The following is a 23,760-nucleotide window of genomic DNA, read 5'->3' as shown; positions in this document are numbered from 1 at the left end:
TAGGATATCTTTTTATGGCTTCCCCTGAGATCAGTGGAAGCCCCCTACATATGTTTCAGGGCTCACGTGTGACATATAGGTGTTACTGCTTCATTTCGTACATGAAAGAAATTACTATAGAAGGTCATTCATTTAAAATTGGTGGAATTTGATTTGTTCATTTGATAGATCAGATTAACAGAAAATATTTGCAATAAGTGGCACAAAGATCATGTAGGTCTTGATTCTACGCAGTCTTACGCACAGACTTAAGTTTACATTAATTTAACAAGAAAGTAATTTTAATGTGAATAATCTCATGGATTTCAGTGGCATCTTTTAAGATATTGCTGGTTGGGCTGCTAACAAATGCAGGCCCATCAATAGGGGGTGGCAAAGATGGCAATTGTCCTGTGGCCCATTAATTCAAAAGGCCCCCAGGGCTCTGGCTGCTGCTACCACAGCAGCAGGCTGGGCCCTGGGCCCTTTAAATCATCACTGGAACGCACTCCAAACACCTATGAGGCCGGCGGAGGGGATGAGGCGGCACAATGGACTGGCTGTCTCTAGCCCCTCCCCTTCCAGGAGCATGGAGTGGACCCCCCCACAACCCTACCCCAGGCCTGGCAGCCCCATGGAGCAAATAAGATGCCCAAAATCATCAGTCACTTTTGAAAATGTACACCCAGGGTAACTGGGATGCTACAAGTATGTGCATAGAATTAGCTTTCACTTCAGTAACAATGAGTTTGTTTGTGTGCATTTGGTGGACTGAACAGAGGATGGAGAAATTGCTGGAAACAATTGATCAGCTTCACCTGGAGTTTGCCAAGAGAGCTGCTCCATTCAACAACTGGATGGAAGGTGCTATGGAAGACCTACAAGACATGTTTATTGTTCACAGCATAGAGGAAATTCAGGTAAATGGTGTTATGCTTCTGGTGTGCAGTTCTCAAGAAATCAAGAAAGGAATCCTTCTGTCCACTGAATGGACACTGGCAGCGTGTGCAACCTTAAAGCTATCCTTCTGATAGAGAATGTCCTTTCCTTTTCCGTCTCTCTTATCTGTTATCTTAACAGTGATCATCCATAAGCAGAAATGGTCTTTTAAGGCAGCTGGCTGCAGTACTTCTCCCCTTGGAAGGAGTCCTGAGCCAGAGATAAGAAGGGAGGCAAACCATGTGGAGAGCAAAACTTGGGAGCACAGTACAGAAAAGCAGTCCTGTAGCACTTTAAAGACTAACAAAATAATTTATTAGTTGATGAGCTTTCTTGGGACAGACCCACTTCTTCAGATCTGGAAACCAGAATTTCCCAGATCTGAAGAAGTGGGTCTGTCCCATGAAAGCTTATCACCTAATAAATTGTTAGTCTTTAAAGTGCCACAGGACTGCTTTTTTGTTTAGTGAAGATACAGACTAACACAGCTACCTCTCTTGGGAGCACAGTGTCTCTTTGCATTTCTCATTATATGCCCTTTGGTGTTTGCTTGGGATGCTAACACACTAATGAGGTGGGATTGGTGTCCTTGAGTAGCCACAGTAGATGCAGTTTGGTCTAGAACAGTCATAGCTGACTGTACTAATGCTAATCTAATTTCAAAGACAGCTTTGTAGCATCTGACCCTTTACTGGTGTCTTGTTAAAGAGAAGGCTTAACTTGCATTTCCACTCACTTTATATTACCAGACTAGTGTGCAAGGTCTTAGTATAAATGAGAAGCAGGTTGTTCATTATGCATAGTCGACGTGAGAAGGTAACTAAGAGTATTAATTTTGGCATTTGTTCCATTGCACTCAAAGTTAGTGGTACATTTGTGCAGCTGTATTTAAAGGGATGCTCTGAAGAATTTAGGCCGAGATGCTGCATCATAACCCACTAGGGCATACTTTCTATGCTATGACATCATTGAGACTCTGTATGGACACTGGGGTTATATGAAAGGATTTTAATGCATCTGGGTTTTAATTATTTTTTTTCTTATAAAAAAGGTGAGGTTAGTTTGAGTAGAACATGAGTAGAAACAGTTAGTTTCTTAGTTTTTTTTCCCCCCCGTGGGGAAACAGAAAGGAGATGATATTCACTGTATCATGAAAAACAAAGTGAAACAGCTGTCTGTGTTTATTATTCAGACTGAGTAAAATGCAACAAGGTATGAAAATTAAATTAGGTTTTTTTCATTTTCAGTTTTAGTATCATATGTTCTTAGAAACAGAGGTCAAGAAATGCTTTTCGGAAATGCATTATTTTCATCCTGACAGTGTCTGTGAAATACTTCAGAAACAGCAAAGACTGCCTTATTGCAAGTTGTCTTCTTTGAGGTGACCCTCTGGGGGAAATTTTGTCTCCACTGGAATTTTACCATTGACTTTCACAGGGTCAGGTTGCACCCCAGCTACATCTACATTACAGCAATCTTTCAAAAGAAGTTCTTCCGACAGATCTCTTCCGAAAAAACTTCTTTCAAAAGAGCATGTCCACACCAAAAAAGCAGATATATCAAATATCAAAATAAAATCAATCCACTCTCTCTATAGTCCCTGCTCTTTTGAAAAAATGGGCCAGGGATCAAAAAATCGAGTGCCATGAGGATTACTCTTTTGAAAAAAGGGCCCGCGGAGCATCTACACATGTTTTTTTTTGTTTTTTTTTAAATAAGCTTTCCAAAGCAGGCACTATTCCTGATCTGGGAGCAGAAAAGGGCTTCTGGAAGAAGAGATGCGTACTTTTGATTTCAGATTGGAAGAGCGCATTTTGTGTGCAGATACTCCACATATTCTTTCAGAAAAAAAGGCTGGATTTTCTGAAAGACCTTGTTAGTGTAGATGCAGACCCCGTGTGTACAATGTATTTGGGAAACAAATACAGTTATTTATGTCAGGTCCTTCAGATTCTAGAATTGACACCGCAACAAAAAGCCTCAGATTTTTCCTCTTTGTTTCTGATCCCAGAGTTTAATCACTGCCCATGAACAGTTTAAAGCTACTTTGCCAGAGGCAGACGGTGAGAGGCAGGCTATCCTATCGATCCAGAATGAAGTTGAGAAGGTTATTCAGAGTTACAACATCCGAATAAGCTCAAGCAATCCTTACAGCACTGTCACTGTGGAGGAAATCCGTACCAAGTGGGATAAGGTAATGTAAATTAAAAGTGAAAATGACATTGCAGGAATAATGTTTGACTATTCAGAAGTTGTCATGAATTACCAAAAGGAAAAAAAAAGTTTACTATCTGGTCTGATCCAAAAGTATTCAGGGACGTTTCCATCCAGAAATAATATGAAATAAATTCTTTTCATTGCAGTGAAGTTCCCATTCCTCCCATGGCTTCATCTCAGTATCTATTTCCTGGGTTAAAAATGTATAATAGTCACTAAAAAAGAGAAGTCAGTATTTGTTGTTTCATTGTGCTCTTCATTTCAATAGTTCTACAGGATGAACCTCTCTAATCTGTAACTCTCTTGTAAATTGTGTAATCTGGCATGATTTTAGTTTGCCAGATGACTGTTTATTAGGGGCGTGGCAAGTTTGCTGTGGTCCCATAAAGTTTGTTTACAGCTGCCAGTCCTGGTTCTCAGTGTTCTGTGCTGTAATTTAGCTCTAATTTACCCCTAAGTATCTTCGAAGGACCAAATAAAGAGTGGAAGTGTTGCTAATGTGCTCAATAATATTGACCCCCCATTGTCCAGAAAATTCTCTCGTCTGGCACCAGTCAGGTGCCGAATGAGAGAGGACCAACCTGTACTATCTACAGAACCATAAAAAATTCAAGTAAGAAATCCAGAGCAGGCTACATGTATATATTAATTGAAACAGTCAAAGGCTACAAAGTTTGGTCGTGGCTTAAAGCAATCAATTCAGGTTATGAATTAAACCTGCTCACTTATTAGATCTGTGGGGAGCTGAGGTTTGGAAATCATCATATTAATTTTTCATATATGATCTAATCTTATCTATTCACATCAACCCTCATTTCTTTTGTGCATGGGTAGGTGAAACAACTTGTGCCCGTGAGGGATCAATCTTTGCAGGAGGAGCTAGCCCGTCAGCATGCTAATGAACGCCTGCGTCGCCAATTTGCTGCTCAGGCAAATGTTGTTGGGCCATGGATCCAGACCAAGATGGAGGTGAGTACTATGGAGACATCAAGAGGAGGCTGCTGAAGAGAGTGTAACCTGCACGCTTATGTGTGGCTAACTGTCCCATGTAGTGGTACCTAGACCATGTCACAGAGGAAGAATAAGTGTCCTCTGTAGTCTAAGCCGCAAGCCAGCTGGCCTTTAGCGCAAGCTGTAGAGGTGCCTGCACTAAGCTCCAGAGGTTCAAGCCTGCCTCAGGGCAGTTACAAGAGTACCTGTCCTCTTTCTCAGCCTATTTCCTGCTGTACATGCTATCAGTGAACTTTGTTGCATTGCACCAATGCTTCAACTTTCATGTAATCAGATCTTCTAAAGAAGAATTCTAAATTAGTCATAGCTTATAAAAGCAAATAAAAACCCAAGCTGAAATCACTCTGCAGTGGGAAGTCCTGTGGCACCTTATAGACTAACAGATTTTTTGGAGCATAAGTTTTCATGGGCAAAGACCCACTTTGTCAGATGCATGTAGTGGAGGTTCCAGGGTAGGTCTAATTATACAGGCTCATGAAAAGAAGGGAGTACTGATCAAGAGGAAGGCCAGAGTTGATGAGGTCAATTCACTCAGGGAGGATATGGCCCACTTCTAGCAGCTGATGCGGAGGTGTGAACACCAAGAGAGAAGAAACTGCTTTTATAATTGGCCGGCCACTCCCAGTCTTTGTTCAATCCTAAATTGATGGTGTCAAATTTGCAAATGAATTGTAGCTCTGCAGTTTCTATTTGGAGTCTTTGGGCCAGACTCACATTAACAATCTCTGTGAGCTGGACCTTTGAAACCCTCTCCTAGAGGATGATTGTTGGTTTGGTTGTACGCTTTTCAGAAAGAGACCAGTCTCCCATTTTTGCCTGGAGATACAGAGGGAATCTATCAGAAGCTAATAAAACTGGAGTTAAGAGTTTTTGTTCCTTTTTGTGTTACAGGAAATTGCACGCAGCTCTGTTGAATTAACAGGACCCTTGGAGGACCAGATGAATCAACTAAAGCAGCATGAACACGATATCATCAACTACAAAATCAATATTGATAGACTGGAAGGAGACCATCAGCTTATACAAGAAGCTCTGGTGTTTGATAACAAGCACACCAATTATACTATGGAGGTAACTGTGAATTTAGTTCTGTGCTCTTAGGTTCATGTGTCCACTTCCCCAGTCTGATGGGGTTGTAACAGGACAGAATTTGGCAGACTTTCCTCATTTATTTGCAGCGGAAGATATGCATTGCTAAAGCTCAGTTTGTCTGGGTCATGACTTCTGTGACAAAACCATGACTTTTGGTCTTTTTAATGAAAATGTAGGGTTTTTTGTCACCTGTCTGAAAAAGATCCCAGTCCTGGATGGAGCTGATTGCAAGACCAGAGCATACGACTCCTTTATACATTCGACATTTTGAATTCTGTGTATGTTCATGAAGGCTGGCACATGGATTGTTGTATGGGTTTGAACTGTTAAAATAATCAAATACTTTAATTGAACATAAAGGATATTTACTTGAGCTTCTTCTTAACATCCCATGATAAAAATGTTTTGTTTAAAATATAGTCTGCCACAACTTTCCTTTTTTTATGAATCCAGCATTTTTGTCACAAAGAAGCCCTATCTTTTCCTGTATGTTTGCCATGACAGATTACCAACCCCAATGCCGTCCACACATAATGTGTCTTGTTAAACACGGGAGTATTTAAATGAGACTGCCTCATGTGCTAAGTTACTCATGAGTTTAAATATTCAAAGAGTTGGAGCTCATGATGGAAAAGTAGCTAAAACTTGGGAACTGTATTGGGTCAGCCAAATGCTGTCCTGAATTAAATTGGCGCACAAGAAAACAACAGCTCTTGAATCCAGATGTCGACACCTAAGCCAACAGCTGACTTTAGCCCTAAACATGAACAAGAACCACTAAAGGGGATGAACAAGTTTCAGTTTAGTAGGTAACTTAGTGTTTTTTGCATGTTTATTATATATTCAGGTCATCCATAATCGTAGTATGCAGGTGGTGATGCCAAATAACAATCTATGTAAATATTTCAGCTTTCATCATTGGTTTGTCCCCTGTTGTCATTGTTTTTGTGCTTGAAGTTCATGTTTTCATTAATAACCTAAAGAATTGATGTTTTCCCTCCTGCAGCATATCCGTGTTGGCTGGGAACTCTTACTGACCACCATTGCTCGAACTATCAATGAGATTGAGACGCAGATCCTTACCAGAGATGCCAAGGGTATCACCCAAGAACAAATGAATGAATTCAGAGCATCATTCAATCACTTTGATAGGGTACAGTACTCTTACTTCTTTCTCATCTAACCATACTCCAAAAGCAAATCAGTATTACATTGTGTCTTTGCAGTCCAAATATCAGCATCTCTTTCAAAAGAATAAAACACACTAAAAATGGATAATATTTAAGGTAAGGAAAGGAGGTATATTGTCTTAAAATTTGAGGAAAGGAGGCAAAATTTGAAAAATCAGCTACTAAACCTGGCTTCCATCGTGTAACAAATAATGCTGAAAGGGAAGCTGTTTCCAAGCGCACTAAGGAATTGTTCATGCCTAAGAGCAGGGCAGGCAGTGCACAGTAGGTTCGTTTCACACCTTAAATTTGTGTGAATTAAGAGTTGGTATAGACAAGATTTAATTCAAGTATAATATACTGGGCAAATATGACTCAATCTACACAGGCGAGAAGAAGGCAAATCGTTTTAATCAAACAAACCCATTTGTGCGAGTGAAACTTCTTTTTCAATTCCATCAGTTTATATATTTCCCTTCATCCTCCCAAACTTACACATGCAATTTCAGAGGGTAAAATGTATCAGCTCTACTTCACAATTTCAACTACACACCATTATCAACCCTCTAAACAGGCTGCTTACAGAGATAAGGCAGAATCAGACTCTGCTATGAAATCTGGAACTGGAGTGAAGATGAAATTGGGTCATTCAAATGAAGCTCTGTAACATCAAAGGAATCACATTTCCCCTTGAGGCAGGGAGCAGAAATGAGTATAAAGATGATGAAAATAAACATTGTGCTCTCTGATTTGCTGACATATTTTCATTAGCTAACTGGATATATTTGTTTCTAAATCTTTAAAACACCTGCACATTTGAAACAGATAGGCTGTGGCTAAACTACAATATGATCTTGAAATGCTAACTTTCGAAACTCACCTTTCAGAAAACCGCATTTCAAAAGTGCGCATCCACATACAAAAAATGGTTCACTATTGCAATCTGTGTGTTCAAAAGCCTGGTCCCCATCTTTCGAAGGGGAGCATCCACCTGGCCCAGGGCGCTCTGTCGAAAGATGATGACCAGTGGCTCCGGAACTTCTGAATGAGCGAGGGGACTTTTCTGCATCTGTGCCACTAGCTCACCCCTGCCCTCCAGCACCACAGCACCTGGATGCAGGCCAGGCTGTCCCTGCAGAAGATGGCAGCTGGCCACCCCAGACAGCCATCGGTCAGTCAGCCACCAGTTCAGGGTGGGAAAGGCCACCACCGGGGCCACCCCCATGGAGGTAAGCTATGCTCGGGTCACACACCACCATGGAGTGGGCTCCCAGGCAAGGGGACCTATGGGGACTAGGGTGAGGGGCTGGGGTAGGGGCCTGGGGACAGGATGGCATGGTGAGGGAGGGGGACCTGAGGACACGGGTAAAGTCGGGGGGCAAGTGGGGCAGAGAGGACCTGGGGATGGGGGGTCTGGGGACAGGGGGGCAGGATGGGATGGGGACCAACCAGGTGAGGGGAGGGGGTGGGGACTTGTGCAGCACCCTGCTATGCACCAACGGGTGTGTTGTCCCTCCACCCCATGCAGGTCGTCTGGGAGATCAAGCACGTCCTACTTTGCTGGGTTGTCTGCATCGGGGACCTTGATGCTACCCTTGCAGGGTTCCAGGAGCTGGGCTTCCCCAACTGTTTCAGGGCTCTGGATGGGATCCACATCACCATTCGGGCCCTGGAGCACAGTGCAGGTGCCTTCATAAACTGCAAGGGGCACCACTCCGTGATGCTACAGGCCCTTGTGGATGCCAAGGGGCGGTTCATGGACATGTGCATGGGCTGGGCTGGGCAAGCCCATGATGCTTGTCTCTTTCAGAACTCAAGGCTCAGCCACAGCATGCAGGAGGAGACCTACATCGCCCCATGGGAGGTCCTGCTTGGGAACACCACCATGCCCCTCTGCATCATGGCCAACGCCGCATACCCCCTGGACCTGTGGCTCATGTGGCTGTACATGGGACATACGGAGCCCACCTAGGATGTTTTTAATGAACGCCTCCACTGGGCTCGCAACACAGTTGAACAGGCGTTTGGCTACCTTCTCTGACTCCTCACAAGGCTTGAGGTTGGCCTCCACAATGTGCTGGCAGTGGTTGCAGGGGGTGGTTCCAGAACATTGTGGCAGTGAAGCATGAGCCCTTCGTGCAGGGGTGGGCTGCCAAGGATGACCAGGGCTTTGAGCAGCCAGCTGCTGCCCCATGCTGCCTGGCGCAGGAGGCCAGGCTGCGGGTCAGAGAGACCCTGTGGGAGGCCTTCGCCCAGGGGCCCCTGTGACACCCCCCACACACACTTGTAACAACAACTCTCCTCCTGCACACCCATCCCCTCACCGTTCCCCCACCACAAAGCCCCTCCCATACCCCTGTACCTCACCACCCCCTCACCATACGCCAGGGATATGGGAGTGGTGACAAATAAACTATTTACTGAAACGTTGTCAAACAATTACAAACTGGGTAAGGAAGGTTTTTTGACTATTTACAAGAGAGATGTGGGGGGGCAGAACGCTATACAACGAGGTCATGGGGGTGGGGGTGGGGTCAACAGCACATGGAGGTGGTCGGGGGTTGGAGGGGGGCATACTACTTCACTGGGGTCAAGGGCCAGGACCCATGCTGGGCTGCAGGAGCACCTACCACCCTGAGTCCAGGGTCCCCTTTGAGGCTGGGATGGGGCCAGAAGTACAGGGAGGTAAGGATGCGGGAAGGGTCCTGTGGGCTCAGGCTTGTGGCAAGGCACTGGGAGGGACGGAAAGGTGGGGAGAGAAGGTGGGACTGGCTTGCCCTGGGCATCACTGACTGTGAGCCACTGGGCCAACACCAGTCAGGAGGCTGGGGTGAGATCAGGCAGAAGCAGGGTGGCAAAGCCTTGGACCATGTGGGGCGCTACAGGAGGGGATGTGTGTGGGGAGGCTGCTGGTCGGGGGGCGGGGGGGGGCTGCAGGTGGGAGATAATGGGGAGGCTGTGGGAGTGGCTAGCAAGGGACCAGGAGCCTGGGTCAGGTAGGCAGTCACAGCCTGGGTGAGGGTGTCCAGGCTGGCTGCCACCTGATTCCAGGCTACCTGCTCCTTTGCCAGCCAGTCCTGCATGATGGCGGCCATGTCCTGCAGGGTGGCAATGTGGACAGTGTCAGTGGCATCCTCCTCCTCCCCACTGTGACACCGTCACATGGCCCAGCACCAACCTTGTGTGGCCAGCGGTTGGTGATGCGGTACCAGACCCCTTGCCCACTGGTGCAGGACTCTGCAGCCCATGTCTGGGGTTCAACTTGCCCATGAGCCTTGGAGCTGTGGCGACAGAAGGGGGCGGAAGGATGAGCCATCAGTATCACAACCTGGCCCCGGGGACTGTGTCCCTCCAACCCCACCTGTTCATTGCCACGGTGGCCCTGTGGGATCCAGGGTGCTGGGGTCCCTGCGGGCATGGGACACACAACTGTGTAGGAGGGCAGCAGTCCTCCCCCCACCTCCCAGGGCATGTGACCTATAGTACTATCCACTGGGGTGGGTGCTGAGTGCTGTGTGCAGCCCCCGTCAGGGCCCAGGGAGCACAGCCATTTGGGGAACATCCCGACTAGAGCTCCCACCATGTAAATGGCCTGCTGCCAGCTGTGGCAGAGGTGGGCGCTCCCTCCCCATGTACTGGGGTGCCTGAAACACAAGGGACCTACCTGCATGTCCCTCCAGGAGCTTGGGAGAGGCCTGGGTGGAGGGGGACTGGCTGGACGGCTTGGAGAGGAGTGCGATGATGAGGACACCATCACTCAAGAATCTGTCATCACTCAGGGCCTCTGTTTCCATGTCCATTAGGTGGTGGGGGTGGGGAGCTGCTGCCTGTAGTGGTTCCTGGCACCTCCTGGGGCTCACTCGCGAGCTCCTGGTCTGGACTGATGTGGTGGTGTCCAGCAGGTGGGTGGGTGGGGCCGCCTCCTTGGGCCCTAGTAGGTGGTGGAGCTTCTGATAGTGGGGGCAGGTGGTGGCTGGCCGTTTCATGAGCCCAGCAATAGGCCAGCCGCATCTCCTTAACCTTGCTCTGCATCTGTTCTCCAGTGCAGGCAGGGTGGCCTTGGGAGATCAGACCGGTGGCCAGGTAGTTGAAGGCTGCTGCAGTGTGGCACTGCCCAGTTACGTGGAGCAGCAGCCCTTCATCTCCACAGAGTGCCTAGAGGTCTTTAATCAGCCTCGCTCAGGAGGGGGCCCCTCTTGTTCTGCCCCTGGCTGCTCTGCTGGGACCCCCTGGATGCAGCAGAGGAGGACACCTGGGGGGTGTGGGGCTGCTGGCCACTGACCATTAATGCTCTGCTGGGGCTCAGGGACCCATTGGATTGTGTGGAGGACGTATTGGTGGGAGCTTGTGCTCTGTCTGCTGCCAGCATGCTCTCAGCTTCCTGCTGAATGGTTTCTGGGTCTTTAAATGTGGCTGGCAGTGTGGAGCCAGCCTGGCAGAGTGCCTGGATGGCACCATGGAAGACCCACTCTTCCGAAAGAGCAACCTGCAGAGCATCTACATACGTTCGCTTTCAAAAGAGCCTCTTGAAACGGGAAGGAGGTAGAGTTTCCAGAATGAGCACCACGTTATTTCAAAATGACTTTTGAAATTATGTACTTTGTGTGTAGATGCTCTGTGGAGCCTTTCATAATAGCCCCTTCTTTTGAAACGTATGTCAAAAGTAAGGGCTAGTGCAGACATGCCATACTGGCAGTATTTTCCTTTTCATTAAGAAAGAGTTACAGTAAGCAGAGCCCATGTCCTCTGCAGGCCTCTGGGTGACATGGAGGGGGACCTCAGCTCTGTGTTTCCAGAAGGGGCGGTGCTGCGGGCAGCTGGTCCTCAGCACTGCCTGGAGCATGGTGTACCCCATGTGTCCCCCAACCCCCCGCAGCCCTTAGCACTGTTCAGAGCACATGACATGGCATTACAGAAGCAATTTAAAGACCCCAGGGCAAAGTCCCCTTTGCCCCCCGCCTTGTCAGAGAGCCTGGTTATAGTGTAGAATTGTTGTTAGCTTTATAACCAGTAGGTGCAAATCGTGCTACTGAATGGATGAGTTATTTAGAAAAATAAATAGCATTAAAGAGTGCAGTTCAGTAAGGAACAATCAGCAAGAATCCAAAAAAGAGAAACCCCATGTTGGACAAGTAGGCTTTAACTATTTAAACACCATTGGGTCAATTATGGCTGCTGGAGACTGTGGTTCCTGTGTTTTCTCAGTTTAAATCAGATCTGAATGTTTGGAGTCGTGTGCGAATATTATCAGCGCACTAATGTGCAAAGAGTCACTAAAAGCTCCTCTTTTAACAGTTCATTTTGGTCTGCATGAAACTAAACAGTTTATAGGTTACCGCTAAGAACAGTTCAATGAGATATAAGGTTGAGAAAGGAATCCCCTTGTTCCTCTCCCAGGAGAGAAAAAGAGCAAATGTTCAAAATCATTAATTATCTTACCATTCAAACTCCACTACTATTACATAGCAGAGAAACTTTCCGTGTCTCCCCAGGGCATCAACCAGAACAGCTAACCATGCAGATGGTGTTGTAAGTTGCCTTAGTAATAGGCCAACAGTGAATTATGACCTCCCCTGTATAACGGAGAAGAAGGGAGGGAATTCTGTCTGACACAGGTGTTGGTGTGTCATGGTACCTCCTGGGGTCCCATTCCTTGCTCAGGGCTGGGCCTACAGGCATATTCTTGCTCCAAGTATATATCACCCTTCTGCCGGAAGGAGTCGGCAGCAACCAGGGCTGGGTTCAACATCTAGGGGTTCTTCTTCATTCATCTCACACAGAACTGGCTCGAGCCCCCACCCAGTAGCCTGGGAAGTTCACACACCCCCAGGTGCCTCACAGAGGCAATGCTTCCCCATTCGCAAGCACAGGGTCTGAGTGTAGAAAAGAAACTTTTAGTGAAAGAGGCAGAAAAGTCTTATGGCATTAACTTGGGAAAATACAACACCCAGAGTTTATAACCAACCCTCAAGTAACTGTCCCAGCTCAAATGGATTGAGCAGTGTCCTTGGCCTTTCAGGTTCGCCAGTCTAATACTGTAACCAGCCAATCCACACACCCAAACTTTCTCTGTACCCCTCACTTCAAATGACCCACTCACAACACTGTCCAGTCCATGCAGGCCCTGACACATCACCCTGATGCATTCCCTCATTGAACCTGAGGCAATGCTGCCTTTGTGCTGGTCTGGCGTTCTGCTTGCCCTGCCAGCTGCGCTACTGGCTGCCCACTGGTCGCTCCTGCCAGCCATCTGCTGCTTCTCCTATGGGCCACACGCCGGTCGCACCTGCTGGCTGCCCACTGCTTCTCCTACTGACTGACCACCGGTTACTCCTACCAGTTGCCCACTGCTTCTCCGACCTGCCACCCACAGGTCACACCTGCCAGCCGCCGCCACTTCTGTCAGGAGCTGCCTGTCTGCTGTCTTGTGGGTTTTACTGTAGGCAAAACCCTGTGATGATTCCAGCTCTCCATAGCTTCAGTTGCCAGTGATTTCAGCTCATAGTGAAATTGTCCCCCACTCAGACTTCCAAGCAGGAGCTCTCCCTCAAGGAGAGCCCACGAAAACAGGGCTCTGCAGTGAGCTGTCCTGGCTAATTCTGTTCTTTGCCCACCTCTTTCTTTAAGCTGGTTTCTATCACCACTCCATTTTAATGTGCACTTGCTTCAATTAGCTATAAATGTCCCACTCATCCTGCTACTGAGAAGATTGGCATCCATTTTTAATAAGAGACCTGCCATTGGCCAACTTCTGTTGGATACAAACTAATACACTTTTCTTCTATCAGTCCCACTAGCTCATATCTCTACTCTAATCAAAGTTCCATTAGCTAGAGCAATGTTTCTTAAACTTTTTGGCTGTGTCTATACTAGAGAGTTTTATTGACAGACGTGCAATGTAGACACTTCTGTCGACAGAGAGGGCTTCCGGTTGCTGGGAAACAGTTTGCAGAGCTGACATTCCACTTTCTGTCAGCAGAAGGCAGAACAGTCTGGCAGTTCTCTGGTGACAGAGCAAGTTGTGTAGTGACAGATAGCTGTGTTAGTCTGTATTCTATCAAAACAAAAATGCAGTCATGTAGCAATTTAAAGACTAACAAAATAATTTATTAGGTGATGAGCTTTCGTGGGACAGACCCATTTCTGAAGATCTGTCCCATGAAAGCTCATCACCTAATAAATTATTTTGCTAGTCTTTAAAGTGCTACTGGACTGCTTTTTTGTTTTGAGAGCAAGTTGTGTGGAGCAGCAATCTGTCTTCTGTCGAGATTTCTCTGTTGACAGAAACTTTTGTCAACACGTGCTTCTAGTGTAGGCTGTGGCTACACTGCCTCTCCCTTCCAAAAGGGTCATGTACATACACTGTTCAAAAAATGCTAATGAGGCATGGATTTAAATATCTCGTGCCTCATTAACATACTCCTGCAGATCTCATTTTTTTGAAAGGGGCTGTTTTCGAAATGCAAGCAGCCTTGTAGTTGGGGTTCCCTCGAAAGGAAACCCCGATTTTGAAAGCACCTTTATTCCCCAAAACAATATAAAAAGTTTCAAATTCTGAAGTTTCCAATTCCAAAAATAAATGGGAAGAAAACAGCTCCTTTCGAAAGCGAGATCCTGCAGGAGTATGCTAATGAGGCGCAAGATATTTAAATCCACATCTTATTAGCATATTTGAACAGTCGTATTTACCTGCCCCTTCCCAAAGGGAGAGGCAGTGTAGCCATGGCTATAAATGTAACCTTTGAGACCCTGGGACCCCAAGCAATATTTTTATGCAGAACACCTATGAAAATTTTCTTCACAAAATTTGTTGTCAGACCAAAAGAAATAATCCCAAACAGCAACATATACAGCAAAAAAAAAAAAAAAAGGAAAAAGTAATTTAGTCAGGTATCGTAGCAATGAAGAAGGAACAATGTATCTGGTTTTAATAACAGAAAATGCATACCATATGTGTATGATATCAAAAAGTGTCAGATACTCCCAGCACACCTGCAAGTTCTTCACAGACCACCAGTGTTCTGCGGAACATCCTTTAAGAAACACTGCCTATGTCTACACGTGCAGCCAACATCGAAATAGCTTATTTCGATGTTGCGACATCGAAATAGTCTATTGCGATGAATAACGTCTACACGTCCTCCAGGGCCAGCAACGTCAATGTTCAACTTCGACGTTGCTCAGCCCAACATCGAAATAGGCTCAGCGAGGAAACGTCTACACGTCAAAGTAGCACACATCGAAATAGGGATGCCAGGCACAGCTGCAGACAGGGTCACAGGGCGGACTCAACAGCCAGCCGCTCCCTTAAAGGGCCCCTCCCAGACACAGTTGCACTAAACAACACAAGATACACAGAGCTGACAACTGGTTGCAGACCCTGTGCCTGCAGCATAGATCCCCAGCTGCCGCAGAAGCAGCCAGAAGCCCTGGGCTAAGGGCTGCTGCCCACGGTGACCATAGAGCCCCGCAGGGGCTGGAGAGAGAGCATCTCTCAACCCCCCAGCTGATGGCCGCCATGGAGGACCCAGCAATTTCGACGTTGCGGGACGCGGATCGTCTACACGGTCCCTACTTCGACGTTGAACGTCGAAGTAGGGCGCTATTCCTATCTCCTCATGAGGTTAGCGACTTCGACGTCTCGCCACCTAACGTCGAAGTTAACTTCGAAATAGCGCCCAACGCGTGTAGACGCGACGGGCGCTATTTTGAAGTTGGTGCCGCTACTTCGAAGTAGCGTGCACGTGTAGACGCAGCAACTGAGTGAGAGAACAGAAGAGAGAAAATTCTTGAATTCACTTCCCAGACGGCAGCACAGTCTTCCTTGGCTCAAGAGTACAGTATTTTAAAAAATGCAATAAATCATTCTTTCTGGACTGCTAATCACTAGAAGTTACCGTAATTTCTTATAAATCTTACAAAATTGAAACCTGAAAAGTATGTTGTATCACAATGAACCAGCCTACCTTTCCTGACTTTGGCTAGTTTAGTGACAAACTTTTTTTCCTTGCCCCTCTCTCTCTCCTTTTGGTTTGTTCTCTGTATGCTCCTATGTTGTACTCAACCCACTCCTTTTCTGTTATTATTCTCTGTGGTGTGTCTGTTTCATGTGTGTCATGTGTTAGCGACTTCTCACTCCTTTAAATTGGTGATGCACCTCATGACCTGCTTTGGCAATCCTGCCAATGAACATCCTCTCATTCCATGGATCCAATCTTCTGATGATGCATGTTCCTCATCTGTATGAAAATGGTGATGGTCTCCTATCTTTCTTTGATACCTCAAACCTTCCCTCATATATTCTTTATGCTACTTGGACCAACAGAAGAAGAACGGGTTGATGGACCATGATGATTTCAGAGCTTGCTTAATTTCAATGGGTTATGATTTGGTAAGAATTTGAAGCTACAATGAAATTGGTTTTGCACATCACTAATCATGCTAACCACATCAGTATTAAAGCCTATCATAATTTCTACATATTACAAACAATACTATTTACACTACAATTAATTTCTTTCAGCTTATAGATTTATAAAGTATCTTTTCGTCTGCATGAAAAAGAATTATTCTGGGACTTTCTAATACTCCTAATTCTTGAAAGCAAGCTTCAGGGTTGACTTTTATTTATTTGTTTATTTATTTATTTTTAATCTCTAAATTTTTCTTTCACTTGTTCATAAAAAAATCTCAGGAATAAATATTATTGTCAAATATTAGGGAGATGATTTTGATAACTGTTTCTGCCAAATGTAGATACTATAATAACAAAATATCTGTTAATTATAAATACAGGCCCCTGTCCCACAAACTGCTCTGTGCAGGTCAACCCTTTTAATGTCACTGTAGGTCTACACTGATGCAAGGGCCCATCAGTGCAGTTGATTTTGTCCCCATAGGCTTCAGTAGAAGCAAGGTTAGATTTAGAACCAATAGTGGTATCGAGTTTTTCTTTGAACATGTGAATTTAAGGTATCTTCAAACAGAAGAGAGAAGCAGTACAGTAAACCCTCAAAATGCACAATTTTGAGTTGCACTTAACTTACATTAATGTGAGTTAAACGCAACGCAAAATCCTGCTCTCCCCCCGAGCCCTGGCTCAACACCCCTGCCACCGCATGGCCGGCTCACCACCATGCATGTCTCTGGCACACCTCCCGCCCCCTGTGCCCAGCTCTGGATCTGGATCTAGATCTGGATCTGGATCTGGATCTGGCTCACCACCCCTCACGCACACCTCCGGCTCAGCATCACCCATTCCCTGGTTCAAACCACGCGCTCACGGCTCCGTTTCAACCCCCTGCATGTGGCCCCAGTTCAGACCCCCACCCCCCACATGGCTCTGGTTCAACCCCCTCTGCTGTGGTACAACTCCCAACCTGTGGGCCAGCTCACCACCCGAACAGGGCTCCAGTTCACCACCGTGTGCATGGCTCTGGCTCAATCCACCCCATTCAACTGCACCCCCTCCATGCGCGGCTCCAGCTCAACTCTACCCCGGCCTCCCTGCAGCCCTAACCCACCCCAGGCTTAACTCCCCTGTCCCCCTCCCCCCACAACCCCAACCCACCGCCAGAATTAACCCTCCCCAACTGCCCCCCCCCGTATCCCCAGGACTTACCTTTCAAAAGGAGCTCCAGGTGCTCCTGCTGCTTCCCCAGCTGCAGAACATGCACTCCACCGGGAAAGAAGCCACCTCCCTACTTAAGCAAAATTCAGTTTAGGCAGGGGTGCCTCATATAAATCAAGGGGCTACTGTATACAACAGAAAAGAATTTAATATGATTTAAACAGTTCCAATTAAAGTGACAGCTCCATTTAGTCCCCAAATTTAAACCCCTTTTTACAAATTTAAGAGGGGGCACCTTCCAAATTTAATAAGAATTTAAATGTTTTCAATACTTTTGAGTATGTTCAACCATTCCTCTTCAGTGTTGTCCCAAATGCAACACAACAGGTTTGTTTCGGTAGTGCAGCAAGTGGCATTAAGTGAAACCCTTGTGGGAGAAGACAACTGGAATAAACAAACTTTTCACTCCATTTCTCAGATGAAAGACTGTACACCCATGCAGGTACACTTATCTTTGTCAGGGATTCAGTGCAATTAAATTAAACATGTATTGCTTATGTGCTTTGTTGACTGAGGCAAGAGTGGTCAGCTCTTTTCAGGATTGAGAAGAATTTGATAGTGAAGGAGAAGAATTTGATACAGATCTGAAAAAATTTTTTTTAAAATAAAGGACTAAGTCAAAACTGTATAACGCCACTAATGACCTATTGTAAATTAGATTTAGTGTTAAAAATATTTCAGCAAGGAGAGCGTTAATTAAAGGATACGTACCATGGTTTTAGAACAAATGCTAACATTAACAAAAGGATGCAAATCCCATTTTCTAAAGTGCTTAGGCATCTTTGCTCCCAAGTCCCACTGACTTTCAGTCACAATTAGACTCCTAAGTTACTTTTGAAAATGAAACAGTCTTCTGAGTAACATAGGTATTTGAATAATTTCTACACAGAATCTCTAGAAGTATGTCATAGAGACACAGTTACTATTTTTTTTAAATTTTTTTCAAAGGGTGAAGCAGAGTTTGCCCGAATAATGTCCCTGGTTGATCCCAATGGGCAGGGAACAGTCTCTTTCCAGTCCTTCATTGACTTCATGACCAGGGAAGCTGCGGATACAGACACAGCTGAGCAAGTCATAGCTTCTTTCAGAATTCTAGCTTCAGATAAGGTCAGTCCTTTTGTGCCCAGCTGTAAGGATGTCCCTGCATTTCACTAGCACTGTTGTTTCACCTTCTTTTCATTAAAATCTTACACCAATTGTCTAATATAGCTAGGGACTGCTCTTTAAGAAGACTAAAGTGCTCAGTGTTCATTCTTGTGGTTACTGGCTTGAATTTATCCAAGTTCCTAACATCCTCCCACCCGCCCACCCACTCGAACACCCTACTCCACTTCTGCTGAAACTGAACCCCTCCCCCCCAGCCCCAACATTCTCCCTGCCCAAACGCAGTCACCCCAGCCCAAACAACCCACCCCACTCAGTCCAAAAGTCCTTCCCCAGGTTGGCCCAAGGACCTCCTTCCCCTGCCCAGCTCAACCCAAAGATTCTCTCTCCCCTGCTCAGCCTGGGAGGGGAAGGATTACCTGAGGTGGGGTTGCGTGGTGGCAGCAGCAGCAGCCACAAGGGGTTGCCTCTTCCTTCTCCAGCACTCACCATATGGAGCTCTTCCTCAGCCTCCCAGCCTGCTGAGTCCCACTTCTCGATGGGTGGTTGGCAGATCTCTAGCTGCCCAGCAGGACTCAGCAGGCTGGGAACACCATGTGGTGAGTGCGAGGGCCAGAGATGCTGCGGGGAGCCAATTCACTGCTGCTGCTGTCCCAGTTATCCCCAGCCAGGCTGGATGGTTGGGGGTTAGGAGTCAGGGTGGGGGTGGAGCTGGGAAGGGGCAGGGTGTATGGGCCTGGACATGATATAACTGTAGAAAAGGTTGCTGCAAGGAGAAGGGATAAAAATTGTTCTCCTTAACCTCTGAGGATAGGACAAGAAGCAATGGACCTAAATTGCAGCCAGGGAGGTTTAGGCTGAACATGAGGAAAGACTTCCTCTTAGGGTAGTTAAGCGCCGATATAAATTGCCTAGGGGAAGCAGTGGAATCTCCACCATTGGAGATGTTCAAGAACAGTTAGATAAGCAACTGTCAGGTACAGTCTGTTATCTGTTACTTAATCCTGTCTTCAGTGCAGGGGACTGGACTAGATGCACTGAATAGTTTTTGCTCGGTGGATACAGCTACATACATAATGATCATGCTCTGCTCTCAAAGAATCACAGAACCCTAGGGCTGGAAGGGACCTCAGGAGGTCATCTAGTCCAGCCCCCTGCTTCAAGCAGGATCAACCCCCACTAAGTCATCCCAGCCAGGACCTTGTCAAGCCGGGACTTAAAAACCTCATGCATCTCCATGAACCAGTATTGATTTAAGCAAGTAAAATTCTTTTCTGATTTCCATGGCATTGCATGAGTGTGGCTGAGATGAGGAATTGTGGCTAAGGAAACTATCAGTTACACCTGATTGTGGCCCTTACTATGCCTTTAAAGCACGTCCATGAGTATGGGATGCTATGGAGTTGCCTGCCCCAGCCATTTGATGTAGCAGTTTTGTTCCCTGCATACATCTCTCTCAAGAAAATCGGAGAATGTTCTCCTCTTCCCAGCCAACTCTGCTGGTCAGGACAATGCAGGAGTAGGAGCTGGGGGGTCTGCAACTGGGAGGATCAAAGTGTGTTCTTAACTCACTCCATTTGGAAGTAGTCTGTCTCAGCAAGTGCTGACAACAAAGCAGTTTGTGCTCAGGTGAGACCTGGCACTGCAATACCACTGGGCAGACTCGGTGTGGCCTTTGATACTTCTTTTCTGATCTTGACTTATAAGGACCAGACCTGAATTCTAAACATATCCTGAGTAGAGTTTGTGGCAAAGATCAAGTCGGGGTCCCAAGAAAGTGAACTGTGATTTCTTTGTTGTATAGGTAGAAATATTGCACGTCTTTCTGTTGTCACAGGTATCCAGTGGCGAATAGATGCTTTATTATGTCGTTATAAATAGAAAGTAGCAATTGCTGTAACAGAAAATGTTTCTCTAGAAACATATTATGATATTGAAGTCAAGCGGGTACAGCTGAGGCCGGACTTTGATCTTGTTTCCTGAAAAATTAGTCCTGCCAGCTCATGGTTGAATTTCAGGTTCATCAGGAGAAATATTCTTGGTCTTGGAAGGACAAGCAAGAACTCCTAACTTATTAGTTCTGTAAGATACACAAACAAAAATCTGTTAAATAATCTGTTCTACAGCTGTGTTTTTAAAAAATAACTTTTTTTTTCCAGCCTTATATTCTCGCAGAAGAGCTGCGGCGAGAACTGCCTCCTGAACAAGCTCAGTACTGCATCAGAAAGATGCCTCCTTACTCTGGGCCAGGTGCTGTTCCTGGAGCCTTGGATTATACCTCATTTTCATCAGCATTGTATGGAGAAAGTGATCTGTAATTCAGTAATTGACGGTATTCATGGTATGCATTTGAAAAAAACCCAACAACCTTGATTTCCCAGTTTGCTTCTTGAAAGCTTTGACAAAATGATTTTAAAATGATTTTTATAAATATAGTAGGTACATTCAGTGTCAAATACTAGGAATTCAAATAACTAGAGCATATTTCAGTGTGCAGCATTAGACTTCTGTTAATGATATTACTTTATCTGGCCTATATATTAACATGTATTTCAAAGAAAAAGTGAATCACTAATTGGGTGAAATATATTAAATTTGAGTCCCATTCAGAAAAAAAGAAATTAAAGCTTATGAAAATAAAAACTATTAAGACTACCAAAATATTTTGCTTGTTTGAAAAATTCTTCATCCCATATCTGCTGCTTTTACTGTGTTCATAAAACTATATTTGAAGTCATACTTTTTTCCTTCAATAAAATATGACTTTAAGATTTTATGGTTTTATATACTTCCATAGGTGGAGTTTAATAAAATAAAAAAATGCAACTTTTCAGAGAATAAAAATACCACTCTAGTAGAATACTTAACCACTAAAATAAGCCCATGATGTATTTTTATATCTTTTAAAGATGGTTTTGGATTAACACAGAGCTATAACATCCAAAACATGGACCTGCAAACTCATAATAAATTAATCTTACTCTCTTGAGATAAAGCTACGAACAGTACTGTTCCAGTACTGTTTTACTTTGCAGCTGAGAGAGCACAACTTTCATAAACAAGAAATAGTAAGGAAGCTAATTCATGTAAATTGCATTGCTTTGAAATCATCTCTGTTTTGAATAGATTCTTTGTTTCCCTTTGTGAAAGCCACTTTTTTGTTTTATTGGTGAGCAACCTGCATCATTCCAAGTGATGCAAAATCCTATCTGAACTATCTGAGTATGGTTGTGTTGCAGTTTTAATAGTATGCCATATACAGAATTCAGATTCTAGTTTATCTCCACTTCTGTTGAATTGGAGTTCTGATAATGTGTGCTAGTTTGTTTTGCTGGAGTCATGTTTCCACCTTGACAACCTGTAGAGAAGTAAGGCAATCACTTTTTTAACTTGAATCCTAACAGACACTGAAAAATGCAATGTAACCAAATAAAACATTCACAGATGGTGAAGTTGTGAACTGTGCAATCCAGTGCTAGTAAAGCAATGAAGTGCCTACTAAATAAACTGCTTTTCAAAACTTTATGACAGTTCAGTCATTGAGATTCATTTTGTGTTTCCTCCAAAGAACCAGAATTATCACTATACATTGAGAGAGGCTTCAATTTCTCCAGTTGGTGGAAACAGTGTGTGTCCATGCATTAGCCTAGTTGGAAGGATGCATACTACATAGTTGGAGTTAGGGTCTTGGCTGGCTAACAAAGAAGTTGGTGAAGGACAGCTGTGGTCTAATAGTTTAAGGCTGGGCTAGAAGCAAATAGGCTGTTGTTCTGTTCCCTATTCTCTGTCTTAACCTCTCTATACCATTATTGTTCTCACTTGTAAAAAAACAGTTGATGCTTATGCACCTTGGTGAATGGCTTTGAAACATATAGGCGAAAAGTGTTATTGAAGAATGATCACATTTTTTTAATTTTAATACTTGGATTAATGTGGAATTTTCCAGACTTCCAGCCAAAGGTGAATGCTCAGGAGGCTGTGCAGCAGCATGCCATTTAAAAAGATCTATGAGAGTATATCCTGTGTTGAGTTTTGTGAATGGTGTTTCTGTAAACCATTCAGCCTCCAGATTAGGCACAAATGTGGAAACAGAAGTGAAGAATTATACTGGACATTTTAATGCAAAAGCAGTTTCAATGGTCAAAAAGTTTGCCCAACTCTGACATGGGTACATGAATGCTATTATACAAAAGCTTTATTTAGACAAACCAGACTGCCATTAAGAAATAATTACCAAATATATGCCATGAAATTTCATTTTGTGTGTATTTAAGTTGCAAAATCAAACATTTAAAATATCCCACAGCTCAGTGGTCAGCAACTCTCCTGAATGGTAGGCTTGGAATAGGGAACACCTTTCTTCATCTCTTGCACAGAGGAGGGGTATTGAACCTGGGTCTCCTACATCCTAGTGAAGTATTCTAATTAGTGGACTAAAAGTTAAAGGGCTACAGACTACTCCATTGAGATTTGATCTGATGGGCACTCTCTAAGACTACCTACCCAATTGGGCCTTTCATGGATTTAGGTGGACAAAGGCCAATCTTTCCCTGATTTGTCAGCAGTGTTCCCTCTAATTTTTTCCATCCATGGGTGGAATAAATTTTGTTATGTGCACCAAGGCACGTGTGGCTTTGCACCACCAATGGAAAAACATGCTGCTCTCCACAGGCGCTCTGCTACTCAGCTGGGCTGCACCTGACTCTTCTGGGCAGCCTCCCAAGTGGTCATCTTACAGGGAGGACTGTGAGTCTGGGGTACAGAGAGATTCGTGTCCAGATGTCCACAGTAATGATGTTGTTATAACTGGGTCTGCAAGTTTACATTAATTGTGAGCTTAGCTGTAAAAAGTATGTGAAAATGTTTAAGATATCACAGTAATTTATAATAACAAAAGTGGATGGGAAAAGGTATAAAAGGGAATCCGTAGGCCCTTCTTTGAATGAGCACAAACAAAAAGGCCTACCACTATAACTCAAGAACAGTGTTAAGATCATGCTTGGTAAACGCGAAAATGTGGGACTGGAAATTAATGAACCAAAATTGGCGCATCAGACATTAGGGCTAATAGGTGCATGAAATAAAGAGGCAATAGGCTATTCCACCCACCACACCCTTTGTGAGTCCTTAAAGAAAGAGACTTTTGGGAAGAAAAATTAATGACTAGAGCAAGCTTCACTACCATGGCTGCCACCCCTGCCATTTCCTGAGACCCTGTACCTTCTTCATCCTAATCCTGAGAAATGTCCTGATCAGACCAAGCTAGAGAAGGGGAGCCAAATGACCTTACTACCTCCACTAAATCCAGCTAACTCCTGAATACCTCCTGGGATGTGTGACTTTGTCTCCCTTTCTCTCTCATATGTCCTTTTTCTTATTTGCCTAACTCTGGTCCCATCTGTTTAATAAGACTCTGGCTCAGCACCTTGTGTGACACTGCCGAAACCTATGACCAGAAAGAGACAACTAAATGCAATGCCCTAAACAGTCCATAATGCTTGTAAGAGTTTACAAGGTCTTGGAGCGGCTAACTGGACTGTGCGCTGGGCCGGTGTTTCTCCAGCAGGGAGGCTGCAATTGCAAATCACCACGAGAGACAGAAGTTGCATTTTCTCTCTT

At 44.9% G+C, this 23,760-nt stretch overlaps 1 protein-coding gene across 2 annotated transcripts in view; it reads left to right on the top strand.

Moving 5' to 3' along the window:
* Positions 1–21,666, top strand: part of ACTN2 (actinin alpha 2) — a 125,616-nt gene extending 103,950 nt beyond the window's left edge. For both annotated transcript variants that reach the window (XM_074990113.1, XM_074990114.1), the window contains exons 14-21: positions 759–899; positions 2,930–3,112; positions 3,970–4,104; positions 5,038–5,217; positions 6,245–6,391; positions 15,733–15,798; positions 17,986–18,144; positions 20,301–21,666. In XM_074990113.1, the coding sequence (XP_074846214.1) occupies positions 759–899; positions 2,930–3,112; positions 3,970–4,104; positions 5,038–5,217; positions 6,245–6,391; positions 15,733–15,798; positions 17,986–18,144; positions 20,301–20,459 (1,170 nt within the window). In that variant the 3' untranslated portion in view covers positions 20,460–21,666. The remainder of the gene's footprint in view (positions 1–758; positions 900–2,929; positions 3,113–3,969; positions 4,105–5,037; positions 5,218–6,244; positions 6,392–15,732; positions 15,799–17,985; positions 18,145–20,300) is intronic.
* The last annotated feature ends 2,094 nt before the right edge of the window (positions 21,667–23,760 follow it).

Source organism: Carettochelys insculpta, chromosome 3, assembly GCF_033958435.1.
Source record: "Carettochelys insculpta isolate YL-2023 chromosome 3, ASM3395843v1, whole genome shotgun sequence".
Classification (NCBI taxonomy): domain Eukaryota; kingdom Metazoa; phylum Chordata; order Testudines; family Carettochelyidae; genus Carettochelys; species Carettochelys insculpta.
This window is presented reverse-complemented; position numbering and strand designations above follow the sequence as displayed.